General features: G+C 40.3%; 1 protein-coding gene across 1 annotated transcript in view; it reads left to right on the top strand.

The window, feature by feature from the left end:
• The first annotated feature begins 1,769 nt into the window (after window positions 1-1,769).
• TMEM30A (transmembrane protein 30A) overlaps window positions 1,770-22,530 on the top strand; it is a 41,069-nt gene continuing 20,308 nt past the window's right edge. The window contains exon 1 of the mRNA XM_055534821.1: window positions 1,770-2,198. Within this exon, the coding sequence (XP_055390796.1) occupies window positions 1,962-2,198 (237 nt within the window). The 5' untranslated portion in view covers window positions 1,770-1,961. The remainder of the gene's footprint in view (window positions 2,199-22,530) is intronic.

Below are 22,530 nucleotides of genomic sequence, written 5' to 3'. Positions count from 1 at the left end.
GTGGATTCTTTACCATCTGAGCCAACAAGGAAGCCCAAGAATACTGGAACGACTGGAACGGGTAGCCTATCCCTTCTCCAATGGAACTTCCCAACCCAGGAATCGAACTGGGAGTCTCCTGCATTGCAGGTGGATTCTTTACCAGCTGAGCTACCTGGGAAGTCACCTGTCAGGATGGTTTTCATCAATACCACAAATAATACATGTTGGTAAGGATGTGGAGAAAGGGAAGCCTTGTGCACTTAGTAGGAATGTAAATTGGTGCATTCACTGTTGGGAAAAGTATGGAGGGTTCTCAAAAAATTAAAAATATAACTACCATATGACCCAGTAATTCCACTCCTGAGTATTTATCTTCCCCAAATGAAAACAGTAATTTGAAAAGCTATATGCACCCCAATTGCATATCAGCAGTCCAGGTGGGCCTAGTGGTAAGAAGGAATCCTCTTGCCAGTGCAGCAGATGTAAGAGACACTGGTTTGATCCCTGGGTCAGGAAGAGCCCCTGGAGAAGGGTAGGGCAATCCACTCCAGTATTCTTGCCTGGAGAATCCCATGGACAGAGGAGCCTGGTGGCTGCTGTCCACAGGACTGCAAAGAATGGGACACAACAGATTAGCATGCATGGAAGCAAACTAAATGTCCATCAACAAACAAATGGAAAAGAGTTGATACACACACACACCACACAATGGAATACTACACAGCTATAGAAATGAATGAAAACTTGTCATCTGCAACAACTTGGACAGACTTGGAAGTTATTATGCTAAGCAAAATAAGTCAGACTCAGAAAGTTTAAATACTGTATAATATCACTTGTATAATCTAAAAAAGTAAAACTAGTGAATATAACAAAAAAGAGAGAACAAACTAGTGGTTACCAGTGGGGAGAGGGAAAGGAGGGGGGGCAAGATGGGGGCAGGGGATTAAAACGTACCAATTATTAGGTGTACTTTACAGCATAGGGAATATCACAATGTTTTTTAATAACTATGAACGGGGCATAACTTTTAAAAGTTGTGATTCATGTTGTACAATAACTATATCTCAATTTTTTTAAGACTTAAATCAATATGCAAAAGATAAACGTGGGCATAGGATAGATAGATCATTAATGGTGGAAGAAGTCAGAGCAATTACAGGCTGATAACAGGGTAAACCCAGTCACATGATTTATTCCTGAGAACATAAAGGCCACCAATCATATATATTCCACTTAATATTTATCCTCGCACTTTGAGTGGAGGTTTATTTTTTTAAGTAGACAAAGTCGTGGTTTTGTAACTCAAGCAAATACTGCCAATGCCACGAGGCTCAGGCTCTCTTTGTGTGGCCTTTCCAATGCTGCGCTCCCCTTCACAGAGGACCTCGAAGTAAAGGCAACACCTAGCTGGCGTTGAAGCCATCCGCCCCTTGGCTGACGGAAGCAGTGCGGGCCGGGCTGATCCGTCAACCATCTGAAACAGCCGTCGCCCACCTGAAACAGCCGTCGCCATGATACCAAAGAGAGCGGACAGGTATGTGCGAACAGAAGCTTCCGTGAGCCGAGTAGAAGACGCGCTTATGGCGCAAGCGCCGAGGCCTCTTCGCCCCACCCTCCCCAGGGCCGCGCATGCGCCGACGTAGCTTCACGCTCTGGGGATAGAAGCCTTCACTTTGTCGTCACAGGACAGATGATCAAGGTGCGTCCGCCTTTTCCTTCCCCCTTCCATCCTCCTCCCTTTCCCCCTCCCCTTGTCCCTCAGTCTTCTCCCTCCTTCCTCTCTCCCTCCCTCTGGCGTCCCCCACCGACTCTCGCTTCCGGTCGGCGGCTGTCTGCGGAAGGGTGTCCCGCCCCTTCCGCCTTTACAGCGGCGACAGCGGCGGCGGCGGCGGCGCCTGCGCGTCTTCTGTCAGGGTCAGCAGGCGGGTGCCCTGGGCCGTCCACCTGCGCGTATCGGAGCTGCGCCCGGGGGGTCGATGGCGATGAACTATAACGCGAAGGATGAAGTGGACGGCGGGCCCCCGTGTCCTCCCGGGGGCACCGCTAAGACCCGGAGACCAGATAACACGGCCTTCAAACAGCAACGGCTGCCGGCTTGGCAGCCCATCCTGACGGCTGGCACGGTGCTGCCCACCTTCTTCATCATCGGCCTCATCTTCATCCCCATTGGCATCGGCATCTTCGTCACCTCCAACAACATCCGCGAGATCGAGGTGAGCGGAGGGGAGGCGGCGGCCGTGCGCGTTGGCGCCGCCGGGGAGCGGGGTCCCTCCTTCCTGGGGTCCCGGGGGTCAGGCGGGCCCTGCCCTTCCCCACCTTCTGTCTTCCTCAGTTTCCTCTTTCTTTTCCTACGGGTTTTTCTGAATTTGCAGTTTTGCCGGCGCTTTCTTTCGCTGTTTATCCAGTTAGGGAATGTCTCTTTGTAATGCAGTGTGGGTCAGGGTAAGAACGCCCCTTTGATCGGCGGTTTGTGTGGTTTTTAACCTCTAACGGAGGTTAAAAAAGGAAAAGAAAAGAAAAGGAGAAGTGGAAAGAAGTTATATGGAGATCAAACTCCAGGAGAGTTGTCACGGTCAGAGTGTCACTAATCTGTGTGGGGATTATCCTGGGTCACGGATATCAACACCTTGGCCGTTGTTGGGGAAAGGACCCAGGGTCATAGAAGCAGTGATGATTTTTATGTAAAGAAGTTGCCATGTGGCAGATCACGTATTAGGACGTGTGACCGAAGTGTGTACAGTACTTTTCACGTTGAACTCACAGATGCTTTTACTTACAGGGCGTATTACCGGGTAAAGGTAACTTGACGCTTCAATTCCGGTTTTACTTTTAAGTTACATTGATTAATAATCATGCCCTACATTCGCCCTCGTCCCCCCTCAACCCTCCCCACCCCGCCAGATTTTAAACTGAAAAAAAAAAAAAAAAAAAAAAAAGTCTGTGACCACACACGGAGAGTAATTTGTGAATTATCTCCTGAACGTGTTACTGTTACAAGACATGATAGAGAAACTTGGGGAAACATCTTGACTTCTGTCAGAGAAACCATCATCGTAATATAGTTATCGCCATACAATCTGCCGTGGTGAACATAGGTTGGTACAGAATGTAAATACTTTGTGTAGATGTCCAGTATTAAACATCTGCTCATCCTCTTTTCTTGACTATCTGAGGGTATTTTTTATCTGTTTGAAAGGGGAGGAACGGGTACAAAATTCTCTCACTTTTTTCCTATCAGTTATGTCATTTTTTTCCCTTTTTAATTTTACTAAATACTTTAAAATTTATGGATGCAATTTAATAGGGCTTTCAAAACAACTTTATTTCAATGGAAGGAATAGGCATACTTTCCAATTTAATTAACAGTGTTACCTGTAAAAGCACAATCATTATATTTTTAATTGTACAGGTGTGCATTTCTGTGTTAGTAATAAGAGTGTATGGCATAGTTTTAAAATCTTTTACTGAAAGTTCATTTTCAGTTAATAATAAAGTATCACAGTATATTTTTTCAGTCTAATGTTCTGTTTTATCATTTTTATCTCCTAGTAGTCCTTCAGATGTAGTACTTAGTGTTCTCCCAACTGTATTGTGCTGTGCTGTGTTGTGCATAGCCGCTCAGTCATGTCCGACTCTTTGAGACCCCATGGATTGTAGCCGGCCAGACTGCTCTGTTCATGGAGATTCTCCAGGCAAGAACACTGGAGTGGTTTGCCATGCCCTCCTCCAGGGGATCTTCCCAACCCAGGGATCGAACCCAGGTGTCCCTCATCGCAGGCGGATTCTTTTACCGTCTGAGTCGCCAGGGACGCCCTAAACCTAATTATTAGGACCACACATACCAGGATGTGAGCACAGTGGTGTAATACAAGGGCCATGGGCTCTAGGCAGGAGTCAGGCAGAGCTGGGTTTAAATTCCAGCTCAGCTATTAACTGGCTCAGTTTGTTGGAAAACATAATCTCCCTAAGCCTCCGTTTCCTCACTTGTAACATAGGTAAAGACTGCCTATTTTTGTTAACTGTGAGATTTAGAAACAAAATAGATAATATTCCTGGCACTACATATATACACTAGTGATGTCCACTAATCAGGAGATGAGAAGTGGAGTCAGAGGGGCTGGTATTTGCTAGTAAGCTAGAAGAGCATTGTAAAATGGAGACAGAAACCAAACTTGGATGTCTTGATTTTCAGTCTTAAGCTTTTACACTACACTGGATCCTTATATCTATGTTTTTAGTGGATATTAAGATGAAAGCAGCAGTAGTTTGGAATTTATATGATGAGTATTTACTAAATTATCAGAACTCAATTTCTGTCAATATTTACTATACTATGAAGGTAAATGTTAACTTTCTTTAAAACTTTTGGATTCTGAAATAAAGTTCTTCACGCTAGTTGATGAAATGGAAAGTTCTTAAATAATTCTCATGTATGTAATTCTGATTGCAAGTTGTCTGAAGAGTCTACTGTAGCTGGATCAAGTTAGAAGGGCACTGAAGTTGAGTCAAGGCATTAGAGTCCAGCTTTTACTCCCTAGTTTGTGATCTTAGGCATATTTTTGAGTCTTAGTTTTCATTTCACTTGAAGAGCTGAAAGATTCAGACTAGATGATCCCTTAGAGGCCTTGTTCAACTTTAATATTGTGTGACTTCTAACTTTAATGTGATTTTAAGAAAAATGCTGCATATTCAAGTTGTATCACCTTTGAAACTAGAGGAAATGAGAATTAGGAATGATTAGGAATTTTGTACCAGTGCTCAGATACAGTTGTGCAAATAACTTTTTAAAAAATTTGTTGATTATGTAGAGAATTGGTTCTGAATTGAGCCTGGAGTTACTAGAAGAACCTGGGGAACTTCCCCAAAGCACACATACTTGTTTCTGACTGCTCCTCACCCTTTGTGAGTCACTAGTTTAAAGTTGAGGGTTATTAAAAATAAATATGTAAGAAGAAGTTCTTGGCAAGATTCACTTCCATACTACACGTTGCTTACATCTCTTTAGCTTATTTCCTCAGTTTTGAAAATTTTAAGGACTTTAATTATTGCACTCATCTCACACGCTGGTAAAGTAATGCTCAAAATTCTCCAAGCCAGGCTTCAGCAATACTTGAACCATGAACTTCCAGATGTTCAAGCTGGTTTTAGAAAAGGCAGAGGAACAAGAGATCAAATTGCCAACATCCGCTGGATTATCGAAAAAGCAAGAGAGTTCCAGAAAAACATCTATTCTTTATTGATTATGCCAAAGCCTTTGACTGTGTGGATCACAATAAACTGTGGAAAATTCTGAAAGAGATGGGAATACCAGACCACCTGACCTGCCTCGTGAGAAACCTGTATGCAGGTCAGGAAGCAACAGTTAGAACTGGACATGGAACAACAGACTGGTTCCAAGTAGGAAAAGGAGTGTGTCATGGCTGTATATTGTCACCCTGTTTATTTAACGTCTATGCAGAGTACATCATGAGAAACGCTGGGCTGGAAGAAGCACAAGCTGGAATCAAGATTGCCGGGAGAAATATCAATAACCTCAGATATGCAGATGACACCATCCTTATGGCAGCAAGAACTAAAAAGCCTCTTGATGAAAGTGAAAGAGGAGAGTGAAAAAGTTGGCTTAAAGCTCAACATTCAGAAAACAAAGATCATGGCATCTGGTCCCATCACTTCATGGGAAATAGATGGGGAAACAGTGGAAACAGTGGCTGAGTTTATATTTCTGGGCTGTAAAATCACTGCAGATGGTGACTGCAGCCATGAAATTAAAAGACGCTTACTCCTTGGAAGGAAAGTTATGACCAACCTAGACAGCATATTAAAAAACAGAGACATTACTTTGTCAACAAAGGTCCCTCTAGTCAAGGCTATGGTTTTTCCAGTGGTCATGTATGGATGTGAGAGTTGGACAATAAAGAAAGTTGAGCACCAAAGAATTGATGCTTTTGAACTGTGGTGTTGGAGAAAACTCTTGAGAGTCCCTTGGACTGCAAGGAGATCCAACCAGTCCATCCTAAAGGAGATCGGACCTGAATATTCATTGGAAGGACTGATGCTGAAGCTGAAACTCCAATACTTTGGCCACCTGATGCGGAGAGCTGACTCATTTGAAAAGACCCTGATGCTGGAAAAGATTGAGGGCAGGAGGAGAAGGGGACGACAGAGGATGAGGTGGCTGCATGGCATCACCAACTCAGTGGACATGGGTTTAGGTGGACTCTGGGAGTTGGTGATGGACAGGGAGGCCTGGCGTGCTGCGGTTCATGGGCTTGCAAAGAGTCAGATTGAACTGAACTGAAGGACTTTCATTGACGTATTATATCAAATTACTAGGCCAAAGGAGACTTGTCTAGTCAGAATTCTTTTGTAGTATCGCTTAAAGTGCTAATATCAGAAATCCAGACATTTTAGGTATAAAAATCAATGGGTCTTCATCTTTTTCCTGGGAGGATTATACAAAAAATTACTACTCTTGTAAAGCATGTTGGAGTCCCCTAAAAAAGATATTTAGAAATAGATTATCTCCTCTCATTAGGTTTATATATCTTGTTTAGCTGGGTTTTAGATTTTATATTATCTAATAAGATAAAATTTTTAGAAAACTAAAGTTGTTAATTTTTTCAGTCATAAGAAAATATTTTAAATATTTAATACCTCATTAAAACTAAGATTTAGTATCTTCATTTATTATTAGCAGCAAGGAATAAGTATTTAATGCGGCAGTTGTAAGAGTCAGGAACATCTCTCTATTAATACCATAAAGGTAATGTTTTTCTAGTTGATGGTCCTTGTTTTTGAGGCAGAGATGTTAATTGAATAGTGCTAACCTGAAAAAAAAAGTGAAAGTCGCTCAGTCCTGTCTGACTCTTTGTGACCCCCATGGAATTCTCCAGGCCAGAATACTAGAGTGGGTAGCCTTTCCCTTCTCCAGGGGATCTTCCCAACACAGGGATCAAACCCAGGTCTCCCTCATTGCAGGCGGATTCTTTAGCATCGGAGCCACAAGGGAAGCCCAAGAATACTGGAGTGGGTAGCCTACCCCTTCTCCAGGGGATCTTTCCGATCTAGGAATTGAACTGGGGTCTCCTGCATAGCAGACAGATTCTTTACCAACTGAGCTTTCAGAGAAGCCCCTTCTATCCCTGATAGAAAGTATTCTTAACTTTTGCAGTTTCATACGTTTATCAGTTTAAAGTTATATAGTTGTAAATTAATGGTTAGAATCAAATGAGGACATTATTTGGAGTGATAGCATAAATTTAGAACTAAATATTTACTTCAGAATTAATATTGCCAAAGTGTTGTGTTCAACCTACATTTGCATTTCAAATTTTAGTGGATTAGCACTCCCACCCCCATGCAAACATGCTTGATTGAGAAACCCTAATTCTCTTCCTCTTCACCTTATTATTGTTTCATTTATCACCCTCAACTCTGTAATTCTGGTTATTTTCTGTTTCCTTAGTTTCTGACAGAACTAGATTTTTATCTTTTGATTTTATGCTTGTGTAATTTGAATTATTGGGGCTTCCCAGGTGACTTGGTGGTAAAGAACCCACCTGCCAATGCAGGAGACTGGGATTTGATCCCTGGGTCAGAAAGATCCCTTGGAGAAGGAAATGGGAACCCACTCCAGTATTCTTGCCTGGGAAGTCCCATGTACAGAGGAGTCTGGCAGGCTTCCGTCCACAGGGTCACAAAAGAGCTGGACACGACTTAGCAACTAAACAACAACTTAGGTTCTTAGATTTAAGTATTTCAAAAGGATCTTCTGTATTTAGTATTCTTTGTTTATACTTAGCCCATAGCTGAGAGTCAAAGAAGAATAAGTTGCTTTGTAGACATGATTGTTAAAATTTAGATAGTTCATGTTAAGAAGTATAAAGATTTTAGTAGTCAACTGAATTGCAGTTGGTTAGAAGTTGACTCTTGGAAATGAAGATATTTTTAGCGTTCCTGTTATTTGTTTCTCTTGTAACTTTAGTACTTAGGGCAATGGTACGGGGAGGGAGGAGGGAGGGGGGTTCAGGATGGAGAACACTTGTACACCCATGCTGGATTCATGTTGATGTATGGCAAAACCAATACAATATTGTAAAGAAATTAGCCTCCAATTAAAATAAATACATTTATATTAAAAAAAAAAAAGTAAATACGGCTAGCCAAACCATTTTTGTGAAGCCCAGAAACTGAGAATGGTTTTACAGATGGACATTTGCAATTGAGTTTGATGATAGAGGACACTAACCTTGAACTCCAATAATATGAAATGTTATCTCCCCAAAATAATTTTATTCTTACTTGTAGACCTGTGTCACCAAAAAATGGTACACATTTGTTATTATATTTTGAACTCCATCAATTAAAATCTGTTATATAAGAACCTATATAATATCCTCAAACTTACCTCTTAGTTTGCAAAGCCTAAAATATTTACTTTCTGACCCTTTACAGAAAAGAACTTCCTGTCCTTGACTTGGAGTTTTAAAGAAACATACTGGCAAATTTAACATTTGTTACAAAAATAGCAGTGTTTAATTTATACATTCTAATCCTCAATAATCTTTCAAGGTAGGTGTAGTGATTACTGATAATTGCTTGTATTCTACATTCTTTGTATAAATAAATGTAGAATACCTTAGTTGAATTTACCATTGATCTTGGTACAGGTAATATTATTATCCATGTCTTTTTACAGATAAAGTTTAAGCAACTAAATAAAATTGCTTTTGAAGTTTTACTTCAGTTACCTTTTGTCTTCATTAGAGCCTCTAGAAAGGACAAGTAATTTCTTTTATTTATTTCTTATTTTTTAATTTTTATCTTTTAAAGATGAATTCTTTAGTATGAAATCATTAGTTCGAAGGGTACTTAAAATGTTGTTTTTAAATTTAATCTAATTAATACTTAGAATGGTTTACCTTATTACTCAGCAGTTTGTTGAGTGACCTGTTTAAGTCTTATATTGATTTCCTTTTAAGTCAGATTTACATTCGAAAATGGAAGTTCTCCAGCTCTTATACAGGGTACAAATGGCATGTCCTTCAAAGTCCTCCTTTCCCACTGCATGAAATCCAGTCAGCTTTCTTAAGAATGGAATGCAGTTTCAGAATTACTAAGAATTGTCAGTTTGATTTAGGAGAACAATTATAGTGGTAGCAAAAACAGAGCTGAGAAATATGATAACTCTTAAACTAGTCATCTCCATCTGTTGTTCTGTTTTGCCTCTGGCTCTTTGTGTTTTGAATTTAAGCTGCTAGGCAGGTCTCCAGCTTGTTGTATTCTGCACTGTGCCTTCTATGCTTTTGACATTTAATAGGCATTAATTTTTAAAATAGGGGAACTATAGTTCCTCTCTCACCTCGTAGTATCTTTCTTTCTAGGATAAGTTATGGATTATTATCTTAAGTAGAAGCTGTTTCTTCCCTAATTTTATTGAGGTTGCAATTGACAAAAATTGTATAGATTATATAAATTATATATTTATATATATTGATACATTGATACATTGATATACATTGTGAAATGATCACCATAATAAAGCTAATTAACATGTCCATCACTTCCTATCAGATTAGATCAGTCGCTCAGTCATGTCCGACTCTTTTCGACCCCATGAATTGCAGCACGCCAGGCCTCCTTGTCCATCACCAACTCCCGGAGTTCACTGAGACTCACGTCCATCGAGTCGGTGATGCTATCCAGCCATCTCATCCTCTGTCGTCCCCTTCTCCTCTTGCCACCAATCCCTCCCAACATCAGAGTCTTTTCCAATGAGTCAACTCTTCGCATGAGGTGGCCAAAATACTGGAGTTTCAGCTTTAGCATCATTCCTTCCAAAGAAATCCCAGGGCTGATCTCCTTCAGAATGGACTGGTTGGATCTCCTTGCAGTCCAAGGGACTCTCAAGAGTCTTCTTCAACACCACAGTTCAAAAGGATCAATTCTTCGGCGCTCAGCCTTCTTCACAGTCCAACTCTCACATCCATACATGACCACAGGAAAAACCATAGCCTTGACTAGACGAACCTTTGTTGGCAAAGTAATGTCTCTGCTTTTCAATATGCTATCTAGGTTGGTCATAACTTTCCTTCCAAGGAGTAAGCGTCTTTTAATTTCATGGCTCCTCTAGGCCCTCCTGTGTCCGCGCAGCCACAGCTCGTTGAACGTGGGGTTGGTCCATCACTTCTATAGTTACTCTCATATTAAAAAGACAAGTGATAACAAGTGTTGGTGAGGATATAGAGGACAAGGACAGGGACAATGGAATGTAAATTGGTATAGCTATTAGGGATATGAGTATGTTAGTTGCTCAAAAAATTAAAATACAGAACTACCATAAGATCTAGCACTCCCACTGCTGCTGTTGCTGCTGCTAAGTCGCTTCAGTCGTGTCCAACTCTGTGCGACCCCATAGACGGCAGCCCACCAGGCTCCCCTGTCCCTGGGATTCTCCAGGCAAGAACACTGGAGTGGGTTGCCATTTCCTTCTCCAATGCATGAAAGTGAAAAGTGAAAGTGAAGCACTCCCACTAGGTATGTTTTAAAGGAAATGAAATCAGTATCTTGAAGAGATACATGCACTGTCATATTCACAAACTTTGTTTTTGTATCCAGTGGATTTTATTACAGTTTGGATGTTAGGCCAGGCTACCCTTGAGTTTTAGTTTATGAAGGATATAGTGGGGTTTTGATGATAAAAACTCATAGACTGAGTTAAATTTATCAAGAGTTTTAATCAGCATTAAGCATTTTCTATATGTAAAGTGCCGCTCTGGGTATAGTATACAACAGAAAAAAGCTTGTGGACAGGGCCTCCTTTTTTTTTCCTTCCAAGTAGTGAGCCTTCTTAGAAACCTGAAGAAGTCTTTTGGAGGAGATGAAGCATACACATAAAAGGAACTGCAAGCATTGCTGGATGAGTGGCACAGTTAGAATATGCCCTAGAGGTCCAAAGAAAGACAAGATTACATGTCTCCAATAACCATGGAAAACTTTCAGGTGGGCTTTGAGCTGGAACTTGAAGAATAAATAGCACTTCTAAAGAGGAGGTTGGATGCATTCCAAGAAAGCAGATTTATATGAGCAAAATTGTAGTAGCAGGAAGTCAAAAGGTGTATAAAGTTGGAGTGAGGGTAAATAAGCTGATGCTAGGTTGGAGAAGGCAATGGCACCCCACTCCAGTACTCTTGCCTGGAAAATCCCATGGACCGAGGAGCCTGGTAGGCTGCAGTTCACGGGGTCTCGAAGAGTCTGACACGACTGAGTGACTTCACTTTCATTTTTCACTCATTCATTAGAGAAGGAAATAGCAACCCACTCCAGTGTTCTTGCCTGGAGAATCCCAGGGACAGGGAAGCCTGGTGGGCTGCCGTCTGTGGGGTCGCACAGAGTCGGACACGACTGAAGTGGCTTAGCAGCAGCAGGTGGTGGATAGATTAGGTATTTGATGATAAAAGATGATGGTGTCCACTGTAGAATGGTTGCAGTGAAGAGCAGTTAGATTTAGGATGTATTATTAAAGTAGAGCTAAAAGAATTTTCTCATGTGGGTGTGTAGCTGCTGCTGCTGCTCCTAAGTCGCTTCAGTCGTGTCCGACTGTGTCACCCCTGTGAGACCCCATAGATGGCAGCCCCCAGGCTCCCCCATCCCTGGGATTCTCCAAGCAAGAACACTGGAGTGGGTTACCATTCCTTCTCCGGTGCATGAAAGTGAAGAGTGAAAGGGAAGTCGCTCAGTCGTGTTCAACTCTTGGCGACCCCTTGGACTGCAGCCTAGCAGGCTCCTCCATCCATGGGATTTTCCAGGCAAGAGTACTGGAGTGGGGTGCCATCGCCTTCTCCGGTGGATGTGTAGTGTGTGAGATAAATTGTAGAATCAAATCTAACTTGAAGATATTTTGGTCTGCATTGGAATGATGGAATTGTAATTTTGTAACCAAGCATGGGTTTGTATGCCAGGTTGCAGAAACTGACAGCAAGTATTTGCAGCAAAATGTAGGGTTTTATTTGTAGAGTGCCATGGAAGGGAGTGGGGGACAAGCACTCCAACCTGGTCTGTGAGTTGGGGCGTTTCTTAAAGAAAAGAACAAAGAGGCTGAGATTAATGGTCATCTTGTGACGTTTCTTTATTTGCAGTTTTGAGGGTCAGGATGTCTCTGGTTTACAGTGTTCTGGCCCCGTGATCCGTGGCTCAGGCATCTGTAAGCTCATCTTGTCCCGGAGAAACAGCCTGAGTTTGTGTGTTAATGACATGTCCATAACAGCAGTTTTAGTACAGCAATGATGTTATCAACAACCACTGTGATTTTAGTTATCTGACTCTGGTTGATTAGCATTCAGCTAGCACAGGCTTGAGGTCAGAGGGGACAAGAAAGGGAAAAGTTTTGGATAGAGAGATTGATTAATCATAAACTCAGGGAACACGGTTTTAGGGGGACTTGGCTTCAATTTATCAAGATGGGGAAGACCATAGAAACAGTTTTAGTGTGATAGCAGGGGTTGGGAGGTTAGAAGCTGAATAAAGAGTTCTCTGTTTTTCACTCATTACAGTGAGATGCCTTTTAAACATCCAAATTGGAAATAATGAGAAGACAACTGAATAGGGAGAAGGTTGAGACTGGGGTTAAGTATTTTGAGGTTTTATCAGTGTAGATGATATATAGAGACATAAGATAGAATGAAGTTATAAGAGTTATAAAAGGAAGAACATCCAAAGAGAGCCATGAGTCACTCTGGTGATTATAGAGGTCGGGGAGGTGAGGAGGAACTAGCAAAGGAGATAGAAAAAGAACAGCTAGTGAGATAGGAGAAAAACAAGGGAAATGTGGTGGTCTGGAAACCCGTTTCAAGGTAGAGCACGTGATAACTACGCCCAGGGCTGCTGCTACTAGTTCACGTGAGCGGAAAACTGGAAGCTGACCTCTGAGTTAACAACATGAAAAGCAGCTCTCGTGCAGTGAATGGAGTCCCATCCACGTAGGTTTCAAGCCAGAAACCCTGAAAGTCTTACTTGTCATCATCATATCTCTAGCCACTAACTTCTGTAGATTTTACTTTCTCTGTATTTTTTGAAACTTTTTTCCCCCTTATCTCTACTGCCTTTTTCTTAGTTTATGTTTTTCATATATTGCTGGGTTATTGTAATAGCATTTTATTTTATTTTTCTAGTTGGCATTTTCTTCAGTCTTGCTGCATGTTATTGTCAGAAGCGTGCAGGCTAGTCTGAATATTTAAAAGACTGGTCTGAATATTTCATCTCTTGCTTAACATTTCTTCTATGTCTGCCTCTAGCATTCAGGATAATGTTCAAGACCCTTAACGTGGAATGTAATTTTCTTCATGATAGGCTACTTTCTGTTTCTCTGGCCTCATCTCCTACCACTCCCCTGCCCTTTGCTGTAGTCATGACTATTGCAGTTTATGAAATGTGGCATGTTGCTAAATGAACCTGAAATGTCCTTCCTTTTCTTGTTCTACCACAGTTTTCAAATTTCATTCCTGTCCCGCCTGATATATTGAATAAATGGATGCTACTCTCAGCTTTCATAAGGACTAGCTTATAACCTATCATAACATTATTGAATTATATTTTTAAATTACTAATTAACATAACTTTCTATCCCACTATTATGGAAGTTCTCTTGTGGCATGAATGATGTCTTTTTCCATTATATATTATCATCCTGGCATCTAATAGAGATAGTTCCTGGAATCTAATAGAGATCTAAAATGTTTGAATAAATGAATGAATAAATTCTAAAGATGATGCCAAAATTTTGAGTTTGGATGCTTGGGACAACAGTGGTACCATTTATAGGCATCAGAAGACTACTCTTGGGTGTGAGGTTATGGGAGTCAGTGAACCATGACTGTTTTTTTTTTTAACTGAAATTTTTAGTGAAGTGTAACCCCCCAAATTAACAAGTCACAAATATCTGGCTTAATTTTTAAGAGCTCACCATGGATTTGAAATACCATGGAGATGGTAAGAGTTTCCAATGAGAAGGAAGAAATTCAACCAAAGGGATACATCTAGGAATATGAAAATGGGACTTGAGGGTGGAAATAAATGTATAGTGTGTACATTATAATGTATGAAATATGATATGAGGCCGCATGAGGTTATTGTCAGAAAGTAGCACTGGAGACAAAGATAAAAGCCACCAATATTTGAATATCAGTTATATGACTGTATAAAACAAAGCTTTATATAGAAAAGACCTGTATTTCCTTTAAATAAAAGCCCTAGTTTACTCATACTGATTGCTTATCTGTTCCTTTTATCTACCCTCTTGTATAGATTGAAGCATAATTAGCAAAGCCATTTTCATCAGTTCTGTCCTAGGCAGTTTTTATAACTTGATACTTTAGTAATTGTTTTAAGGGGTAAACTAAAACTTCATGTTGGAATATACTTTTTTGTTTGTAAAAATGCATTAAATGCCAGATGTAAAAACTTTGTGTGTGAAACTTAGTATAACAAAATTGTTTCAAACTCTAAAAGTCAAGATGTTCCTGAAATGACATCCACCTTGCGATAACCAAGTTGTTGTTTTGAATCTGTATTTTAGACGAAAACTATGAAGATTTGCTGGTACTGTTTAAAACATCAGCATATTCACGAATGGTGCCAATTTTATTTTAAAAACATAATGTCTTTTAAATTGACTTCCATGTTTCCAAATGATTGTACAGTAGGAGCAGGAGCAGTCTTATACAAAGAACAGCAGTTTTGGAGTTAGATATGATTATATCACTGTTAACAGATTGAATTGTGTCCTTGTGAAAGATATGTTGAAACCTTAAGTCCGAGTACCTGAATGTGACTTTATTTGGAAATAGAGTCTTTGCAAATGAAATCAAGATGAGGTTATTCTGGTGGGCTCCTGTTCAGTATATCCATCTGGTGTCCCTGTAAGAAAAGACAGGCATAGAGTGAAGATGATGTGAAGAGAAGACACAGGGAGAATTATGTAGCAGCAGATGTGGAGGTGGTGTGATGCAGCTGCAAACCAAGGAATGCTGGCCATTGCCAGAAGCAGACAGGAGGCAAGGACCATTTCTCCCCAGGGTCTTAGAGGGAGAATAGCCCTGCTGGCACCTTGAATTCAGACTTCTGGCCTCCAGAACTGTGAGAGAAGAAATTTCTCATGTTCTAAGACACCTAGTTTGCAGTAATTTGCTTCACTAGCCCTCAAATCGGAGAAGGTGATGGCAGCCCACTCCAGTACTCTTGCCTGGAAAATCCCATGGATGGAGGAGCCTGGTGGGCTGCAGTCCATGGGGTCGCTAAGAGTCGGACACGACTGAGCGACTTCACTTTGACTTTTCATTTTCATGCATTGGAGAAGGAAATGGCAACCCACTCCAGTGTTCTTGCCTGGAGAATCCCAGGGACGGGGGAGCCTTGGGGGGCTGCCGTCTATGGGGTCCACAGAGTCGGACACGACTGAAGTGACTTAGCAGCCCTCAAAAACTAATAATAGTCATATACTAGCTGATTGGTTCTGGGCAGTCATGTAACCTCTGAATATCAGTTTCCTCTGTGAAAGATTAAAATAGTTCTGGAACTGAATAGACATTTGGGAAATAATAGCTAGTTTTTAAATTTTTTTATTGTTATGATGGTTTGCATGACATATTACTTAATTCATTTATCATTTCCACATGTGAGATTGACTTACTGATTGAATTAGAAGTAAGCACCTTTTCTGTAGTTCCCACTCAGATTCTTTAACCTACAGAAACATGCAGCAACATTTCATACGACTCAGAATTTTATTGGGATATGAAGGGTTAAACTTGTTCTGTAACTATCAGTGTAGAACTAAGCTTTTGATTTTTAAAAGAACTAATTTTCAAAAATAAAATGAGTGAATTAAAAAAATAATTCAACTGTTAACCTCTAATTGACTGAAATAAAACCATCAGCCCTGAAGTTGTGAGTTAAGTTTTGTTTGCAGGTCTTACTGAGTATTGAGCCCAGGAGACAGCCTCTCAGCTCTGATGTACTGTCCCCAAGAGGTCAGGAAGGAGCCAGGATATACAGGAGTTTAGTCTCTGACTAAATCCCGAAGAAGAGACTGACACTGAAAGCTAATGATTTTAGTGCTTTTCTGTGTATGGGAAGATGCAAGAGTCTGGGCTCATTGAAATTATTCCTTAGATGGGCATCTTGACTATCTCAGGCCAGTATCTCAAGCACAGAATGCTTCCTGTTTTTCCTCCATCCTGAATTTCCTCAGGGCACACCATTGGTGGGCAGATGCCATGGGTAATTGCTTGATGCTTATAGAACTGGGATTGGGGGGCAGCATTCCCGGTCCACATGTCAATATGTATGTCTTTCCTCCACCCCCTTTATCTGATGAGCATTTTTGAAGGGAATTTTTCTTCTTGAGGCATTACCTATTAAAAAGGAAGCTTTTTATTTTAAATGCTTTTAAAAATGTTCAGTGTCCCCGAATATCCTGCTTTCTTATTGTGCCCCCTTTTTCCCCCCTCTCCTCACTCTTCACAGTCCTTACCCACCTTCTTTCTTACTGGGGCCTGGGTTGTACAGATGACCTCATCTATAGTCATAAAAACATCTGTGGAGAGCTCAGTGCTGTCCCTCATTCTTGAGTCTTGAGTTAGAAGCAGTGTAAGTTAAAGGCAAGAACATGGTCCACTGCTCAACCTGTACAGCCTTCTCTTTTTGTGGGAGATCTCTTAATAACAAAGGGAGAAGTTGGCTTCTGTGGTGTCACACCAGTGGCACTGGTATGACTCACAAATCTGAAGCATCTGCTGGAGGCACCTAGGGCAAGGTTAACATCGTGACCTCCCTGTCCCCCAGCTCTGTCCGCCCTGCCTGACGGGAACTGAGCCGGCTTCGTTTTTGTTGCTGGTGGTGCAGCATCCCGTGTGTGCAGCTGTGCCGGTGTGAGGGTGCTGTCTCCTGAAGCTTCTGTCACCGTCCTTTCTAAGAGCTCTGGGGTGGCTCTCTCCACAGCTCTCTCCACCTGGACTACAGAGCCACACTGCTCTAGCTTATAGTGACTCTAGTTACAGAAGCTACCCCTTTAGCTTCAGCTCTGTAATCCAGTTTCATTTTTCTGTTTTCTGAGACCTAAATTCTCCGTACTACTGATTGTCAACTGTTTGGTAAATGGACACTATAGAAAAATTAGATGCTTTAACTGGTGAACTCCTAATTGATTCTCACATCTTGAACGCAGAACTTTGTGTCCCAAATTCATGTATCTTGGTTTTGTTCGTGTGTTAAGCCCTCACTTAGAGATTGTCCCTCTTGGCACTGTCTCCTTGTAGGTAACATCCACTCATCAATCCTCATGGAGAAATTGCTGGATACTGGATTAGGTATGAGTTTCCATAGGACTTGTATTTCTTTTACCGAAACACCCATTCCATTTCAGTGACGTGTGTTTTGTCACTGTGAGCTGCATGTGGTTAGATATTGGGCTGAGTCCTTCTTGCCTGGAAAACACAGACATTCAAGTAAATATTAAGTTAATAAGTGATGCTTTCCTGACATGCATTCAGGAAGAAATGAAAGTCATATTTCTTAGACTTCTTTTTTCTAATCTGTTTTCACGCAGATGTTTGATTATGTTAGCCTCCTCTCTCTCCATTTACTTATTTCCTGCAGGACATTTTGAACACTCGGGATTACTTAGCTTTCCGAGGCTTTGTTGCCAGCAACAGTAACCAACTGTGGGTACCTGATGGGGGAAAGGATTTACTGGAGGGAGATTGGGTAGGTCTCACACCGAATAGGTGGGAAGGTCTAGAGGATCAGGTTCAGAGACCAGAGGAAAGCAAGAGAAGTTTGGAAGCAGAAACAGTGGCTCAGATGCCACAGCCGTTGTTTAGTTCTCTATTAGATTTCTGCTTCAGCTGCTGGTCTCATGATACCCACTCGACTCTGATTTTGTGGAGATTCAGTCCTCTAGTCTGTATCAGGCTTGATCCAAATCTTATGCTTTTTGCTTGGCTCCTGGGGTTAGGATGTGGAAGGACTCAGTTGCTCTCTTGGCTTCTGAAGTGGAAAATAGAGCCCTGCCTGCCTCTGAAACTCTCAACATGAATTCCCAAGTGCTTGAGAGTGTGTTTGGGTGCTGGGCAACCTGATTAGCAACAAAAATAAATCACAGATACTTTTCTTCGTTCTTATAATCTGGAGGCTCTGAGTTTATACATCGAAACGACGGTATTATTCCTTGTGTAAGAGGACATAAGATGGTGCTAAGAACATAGATTTTAGAGAAAGTCAGAGCTGGGTTTAAATTCTTGGTGGGTGATACTGGGAAAATTACTAAACCTTCCTAGGTTAAAATAAGGAAAATAAAAATTAATTTTGCAGGAAACTATTGTACATTTTAATGAGTTGATGTGTGTTAAGTACTTAATGTCAGGTACTTAGTATATACATTGGATAAACAGTAGCCTATAAAACAGAGCATGTTTTTACAGATCCAGTTTACCTTTTAGCGTTGTCTCATTTCCTTCCAATGTGAAAACTCTCCACAAATCCAAACTGTTTATGCTCATTGTCCTTAAATGTACCTGTGGGTCCTAGCTTCATGCTTCTCCACATGGCCCTCTTTTCCCTCTTTTTTTCCTTTTAATGGCTCATTTCAAATCCTCTTTTCTTTGAAAGTACTAGTCCATCTGGTACTTACTGTCCTCTGCCATTCAGTTTAGCACTTAATATTATACTTATTTTCTCTGTGTGTTAACCTTTGATGAAGTAGTCTTCTGGAGGGCCAAGGGAACTGTTTTTGTGAAGAAGCAGTTTAGTAGAAGGAACATTGGACTTTGAGTCAAACGTTCTTACTTCTAGCATAGCACCAGCTCTTGCTATTTGCGTATCCTTGGGCAAGTTTCTGAATGTGTTCTCTTTATGTAAAATGAGGATAATACTTTTAGGATTTTGGTGAGGATCAGATGAAGTATACGTTTAATAGAAAGGACTGTGTAAACTGTACATAAAATATTACTTTTGCATCTGCCTTGTACTTCATGTCATGTGTTGCAAATAGAAAGATTTAAAGTGTTAATGATAATTTTTTTACTTTCAGAATTTCCTGGAATCAAAGACATGCAATTTTTTTATATATTTAAAAAAAGTATAATTAAAAGATTATGATGAAAATGTTATAGCTATCCTTTGATTTTATAGAAGTATAATTTAATATTAAGCAATCAGTTCAGTTCAGTCGCTCAGTCGTGTCCAACTCTTTGCGATCCCATGAATCGCAGCATGCCAGGCCTCCCTGTCCATCACCAACTCCCGGAGTTCACTGAGACTCATGTCCGTCGAGTCAGTGATGCCATCCAGCCATCTCATCCTCTGTTGTCCCCTTCTCCTCCTGCCCCCAATCCCTCCCAGCATCAGAGTCTTTTCCAATGAGTCAACTCTTCACATGAGGTGGCCAAAGTACTGGAGTTTCAGCTTTAGCATCATTCCTTCCAAAGAAATCCCAGGGCTGATCTCCTTCAGAATGGACTGGTTGGATCTCCTTGCAGTCCAAGGGACTCTCAAGAGTCTTCTCCAAAACCACAGTTCAAAAGCATCAAAATACTTGGTTTAAAAATACTTAAGTTTTAATATACTGTAGTAGTGTAATTTATTAGATTTCATATTCCATTCTGTTGTTTTTGTTCAATTAAATAAAGAATATATCTTTGTTTAATCACAACTGATCATCTTTCTTTCCCCCTTTGCCTTAGACACCAATTTGAAAGAGAGTGGTTTAAGAGGTTTCTGTTCAAAGCCAAACCATATATGGTAATAGACCCAGCTGGCAACTTTTTTTTTATCCTAAATTAGACTTAGAAGAGAGAGAAGATGTGTAGAGATTTTTAAACAAAAAATTGAAAAAAATTTTAATATATTTTAATATAGATTTTAAATATAGTTTATTTTTCTAAATGGTCTCATCTTTTCTCTCATCTTGTCAACATCATAAAATTTGACTTTTAAGTGGAATATTTTACATGAATAAGCCCTAGGTAGAAAGCTGTGACCCCTCAAGTTTAGTGAAAAATTTTATATGCTTTGCCTGTCTTCATTTTGGAGACTTGTGTTTATTAACTTGTTTTAATTACATGCCAAGCCTGTCTTAGATATTTGTAGTGAATGAAAATTTTCTCTAAACAAAGTTTCGTTAGTAAGTAGGCTTTGATGGAGAACATTTCAATAGGTTGTATCAGAATTTGACAAAACAAAGTTTTATTAAGCAGTTTTATGATTTTTGAAAAGCAGTTAGGTGTAATTGTTTTAATTTTAAAAAAACTTTTGTTGGAGTATAATTGATTTACAGCGTGTTTCAGGTGTATAGCAAAGTTAATTGTTATACATATATTAATTTTTCACCTTCTTTACCCATTTGGGTTATTTTAGAATATTGAGTAGAGTTCCCTGTGCTATACAGTAGGTCCTTTTTGGTTATCTATTTTGTTGTGTATAGTAGTGTGTCTGTGTTAATCCCCAGCTCCTAATTTGTCCCTGCACCTCCCCACTCCAGCGTTTCCCCTTTGGTAACCATGAGTTTGTTTTTGAAATCTGTGAGTCTGTTTCTGTTTTGTAAATAAGTTCATTTTTATCATTTAAAAAATTAGAGTCCACATATAAATATTATTGTATAATATTTGTCTTTGTCTGACTTACTTCACTTTGTATGATAATCTCTAGGTCCATCCATGTTGCTGCAAATGACATTATTTCCTTCTTTTTTATGGCTGAATAATAGTCCATTGCATTTATGTACCACATTTTCTTTATCCATTCCTTTGTCAATAGACACATAGTTGCTTCTGTGTCTTGGCTATTGTAAATAGTGCTATGAACGTTGGGGTGTGTGCATCTTTTTGAATTATGTTTTTTTCTTGATATATCCCCATGAGTGGAGTTGCTGGATCAAAAGGTAGTTCTATTTTTAGTTTTTTAAGGAACCTCCATACTGTTTGCCATAGTGATTGTACTAATTTACATTTCCATCAGTAATGTAGGAGGTTTCCCTAGATGTTGTAATTTAATGCTTTATTTTCCATGTACAGATTTTAACCTTTTTTTTCAATTATGAAAAGAAATTGAATATCCACATAGAAAGTTTATGTGTTCAGTTTCAAATATAAAGGTCAGTTGGCTTTTTTTTTTTTTTTACTTTATTAAGGTAAAGGTAATTAGAGTTGCTAATGATAAAATTCTTACTTATCACAAGAGTGATAAGACAGATCCCAGTCTGGGAGAAAAAAGTTGTTAGAAGGCATGTCTGATAAAGGGCTGTTACCAAAATTTACAAGGGACTCTTAATACTCAGCAATAAGCAAGTGAAAAACTCTATTAAAAATAGGCAAAAGACCTAAACAGATACCTCACCAAAGAAGATATGCAGTATCCTAATCAGCTTAGACTGCTACAATGACATGTTGTAAACTAGGTGACTTAAATAGCAGGTACTCATTTCTCACAGTCCTTGAGCAAGGGATGTTTAAGATCATGGTGCTGATAGGTTTGGTTCTTGGTGAGGACCCTCCTGGTTTGCAGGTGGCCACTTTCCTGCTGCCCTCACCACAGCAGAAAGAGAAGGAGCTCTGATTTTTTTTCCTCTTCTTGTTAGAGATATTAATCTCATCATGGGGACCTCACCATCCTGACCTCATCTAAACCTGATTATTTCCCAAAGACCTCAGCATATGAATTTTGAAGAGACACATTCAATTCATACATTCCACCCTTGTGCTCATGCACAATACTTTTATTCCATGTAATCAGCCCCCCAAATCTCTTCTGTTTCCAGCATCACCTTTAAAGTCTTCTAAATACCATTTTAATCAGATAGGTGAGACTCAAAGTATGATTCATCCTGAGGCTAAATTTCTCTCCAGCTGTGAACCTGTGGAACCAGATGTGCTTCCAAATACCATGAAGTAACAGACATTGCTGCTGCTGCTGCTATGTCACTTCAGTCGTGTCCGACTGTGCGACCCCATAGACGGCAGCCCACCAGGCTCCACCGTCCCTGGGATTCTCTAGGCAAGAACACTGGAGTGGGTTGCCATTTCCTTCTCCAGTGCATGAAAGTGAAAAGTGAAAGTGAAGTCGCTCAGTCATGTCTGACTCTTAGCGACCCCATGGACTGCAGCCTACCAGGCTCCTCCGTCCATGGGATTTTTCAAGAGTACTGGAATGGGGTGCCATTGCCTTCTCCGGAAACAGATAATAGCACAGACACTCAAATTTGAAAGGGGGGAAAAAATGAAAAGGGTAATGAGTTCCAAGCAGATCTCCAAAACTTAGCAAGACAAATATCATCAGGTCTTAAGGCTTGAGAAGCCTCTTAAGGCTTGTTAAACCTCTTTGGTTTAACACTCTGCCTTCGGGACCCAAAGCTCTAGGTTGCTGCCAGCCATTCTGTTGAACTCCTCCTCCAGTATGAAATGAGGATGTAGCCCTGATGGTCTTAGAAGTCATCTCAGGGATCATTCTTCTCTTCTTTTGGAGAATCAGTAGCACATTACGTAGAGAATGGCTCTG

This window comes from Bubalus kerabau, chromosome 9 (assembly GCF_029407905.1).
Source record: "Bubalus kerabau isolate K-KA32 ecotype Philippines breed swamp buffalo chromosome 9, PCC_UOA_SB_1v2, whole genome shotgun sequence".
NCBI lineage: Eukaryota > Metazoa > Chordata > Mammalia > Artiodactyla > Bovidae > Bubalus > Bubalus kerabau.
This window is presented reverse-complemented; position numbering and strand designations above follow the sequence as displayed.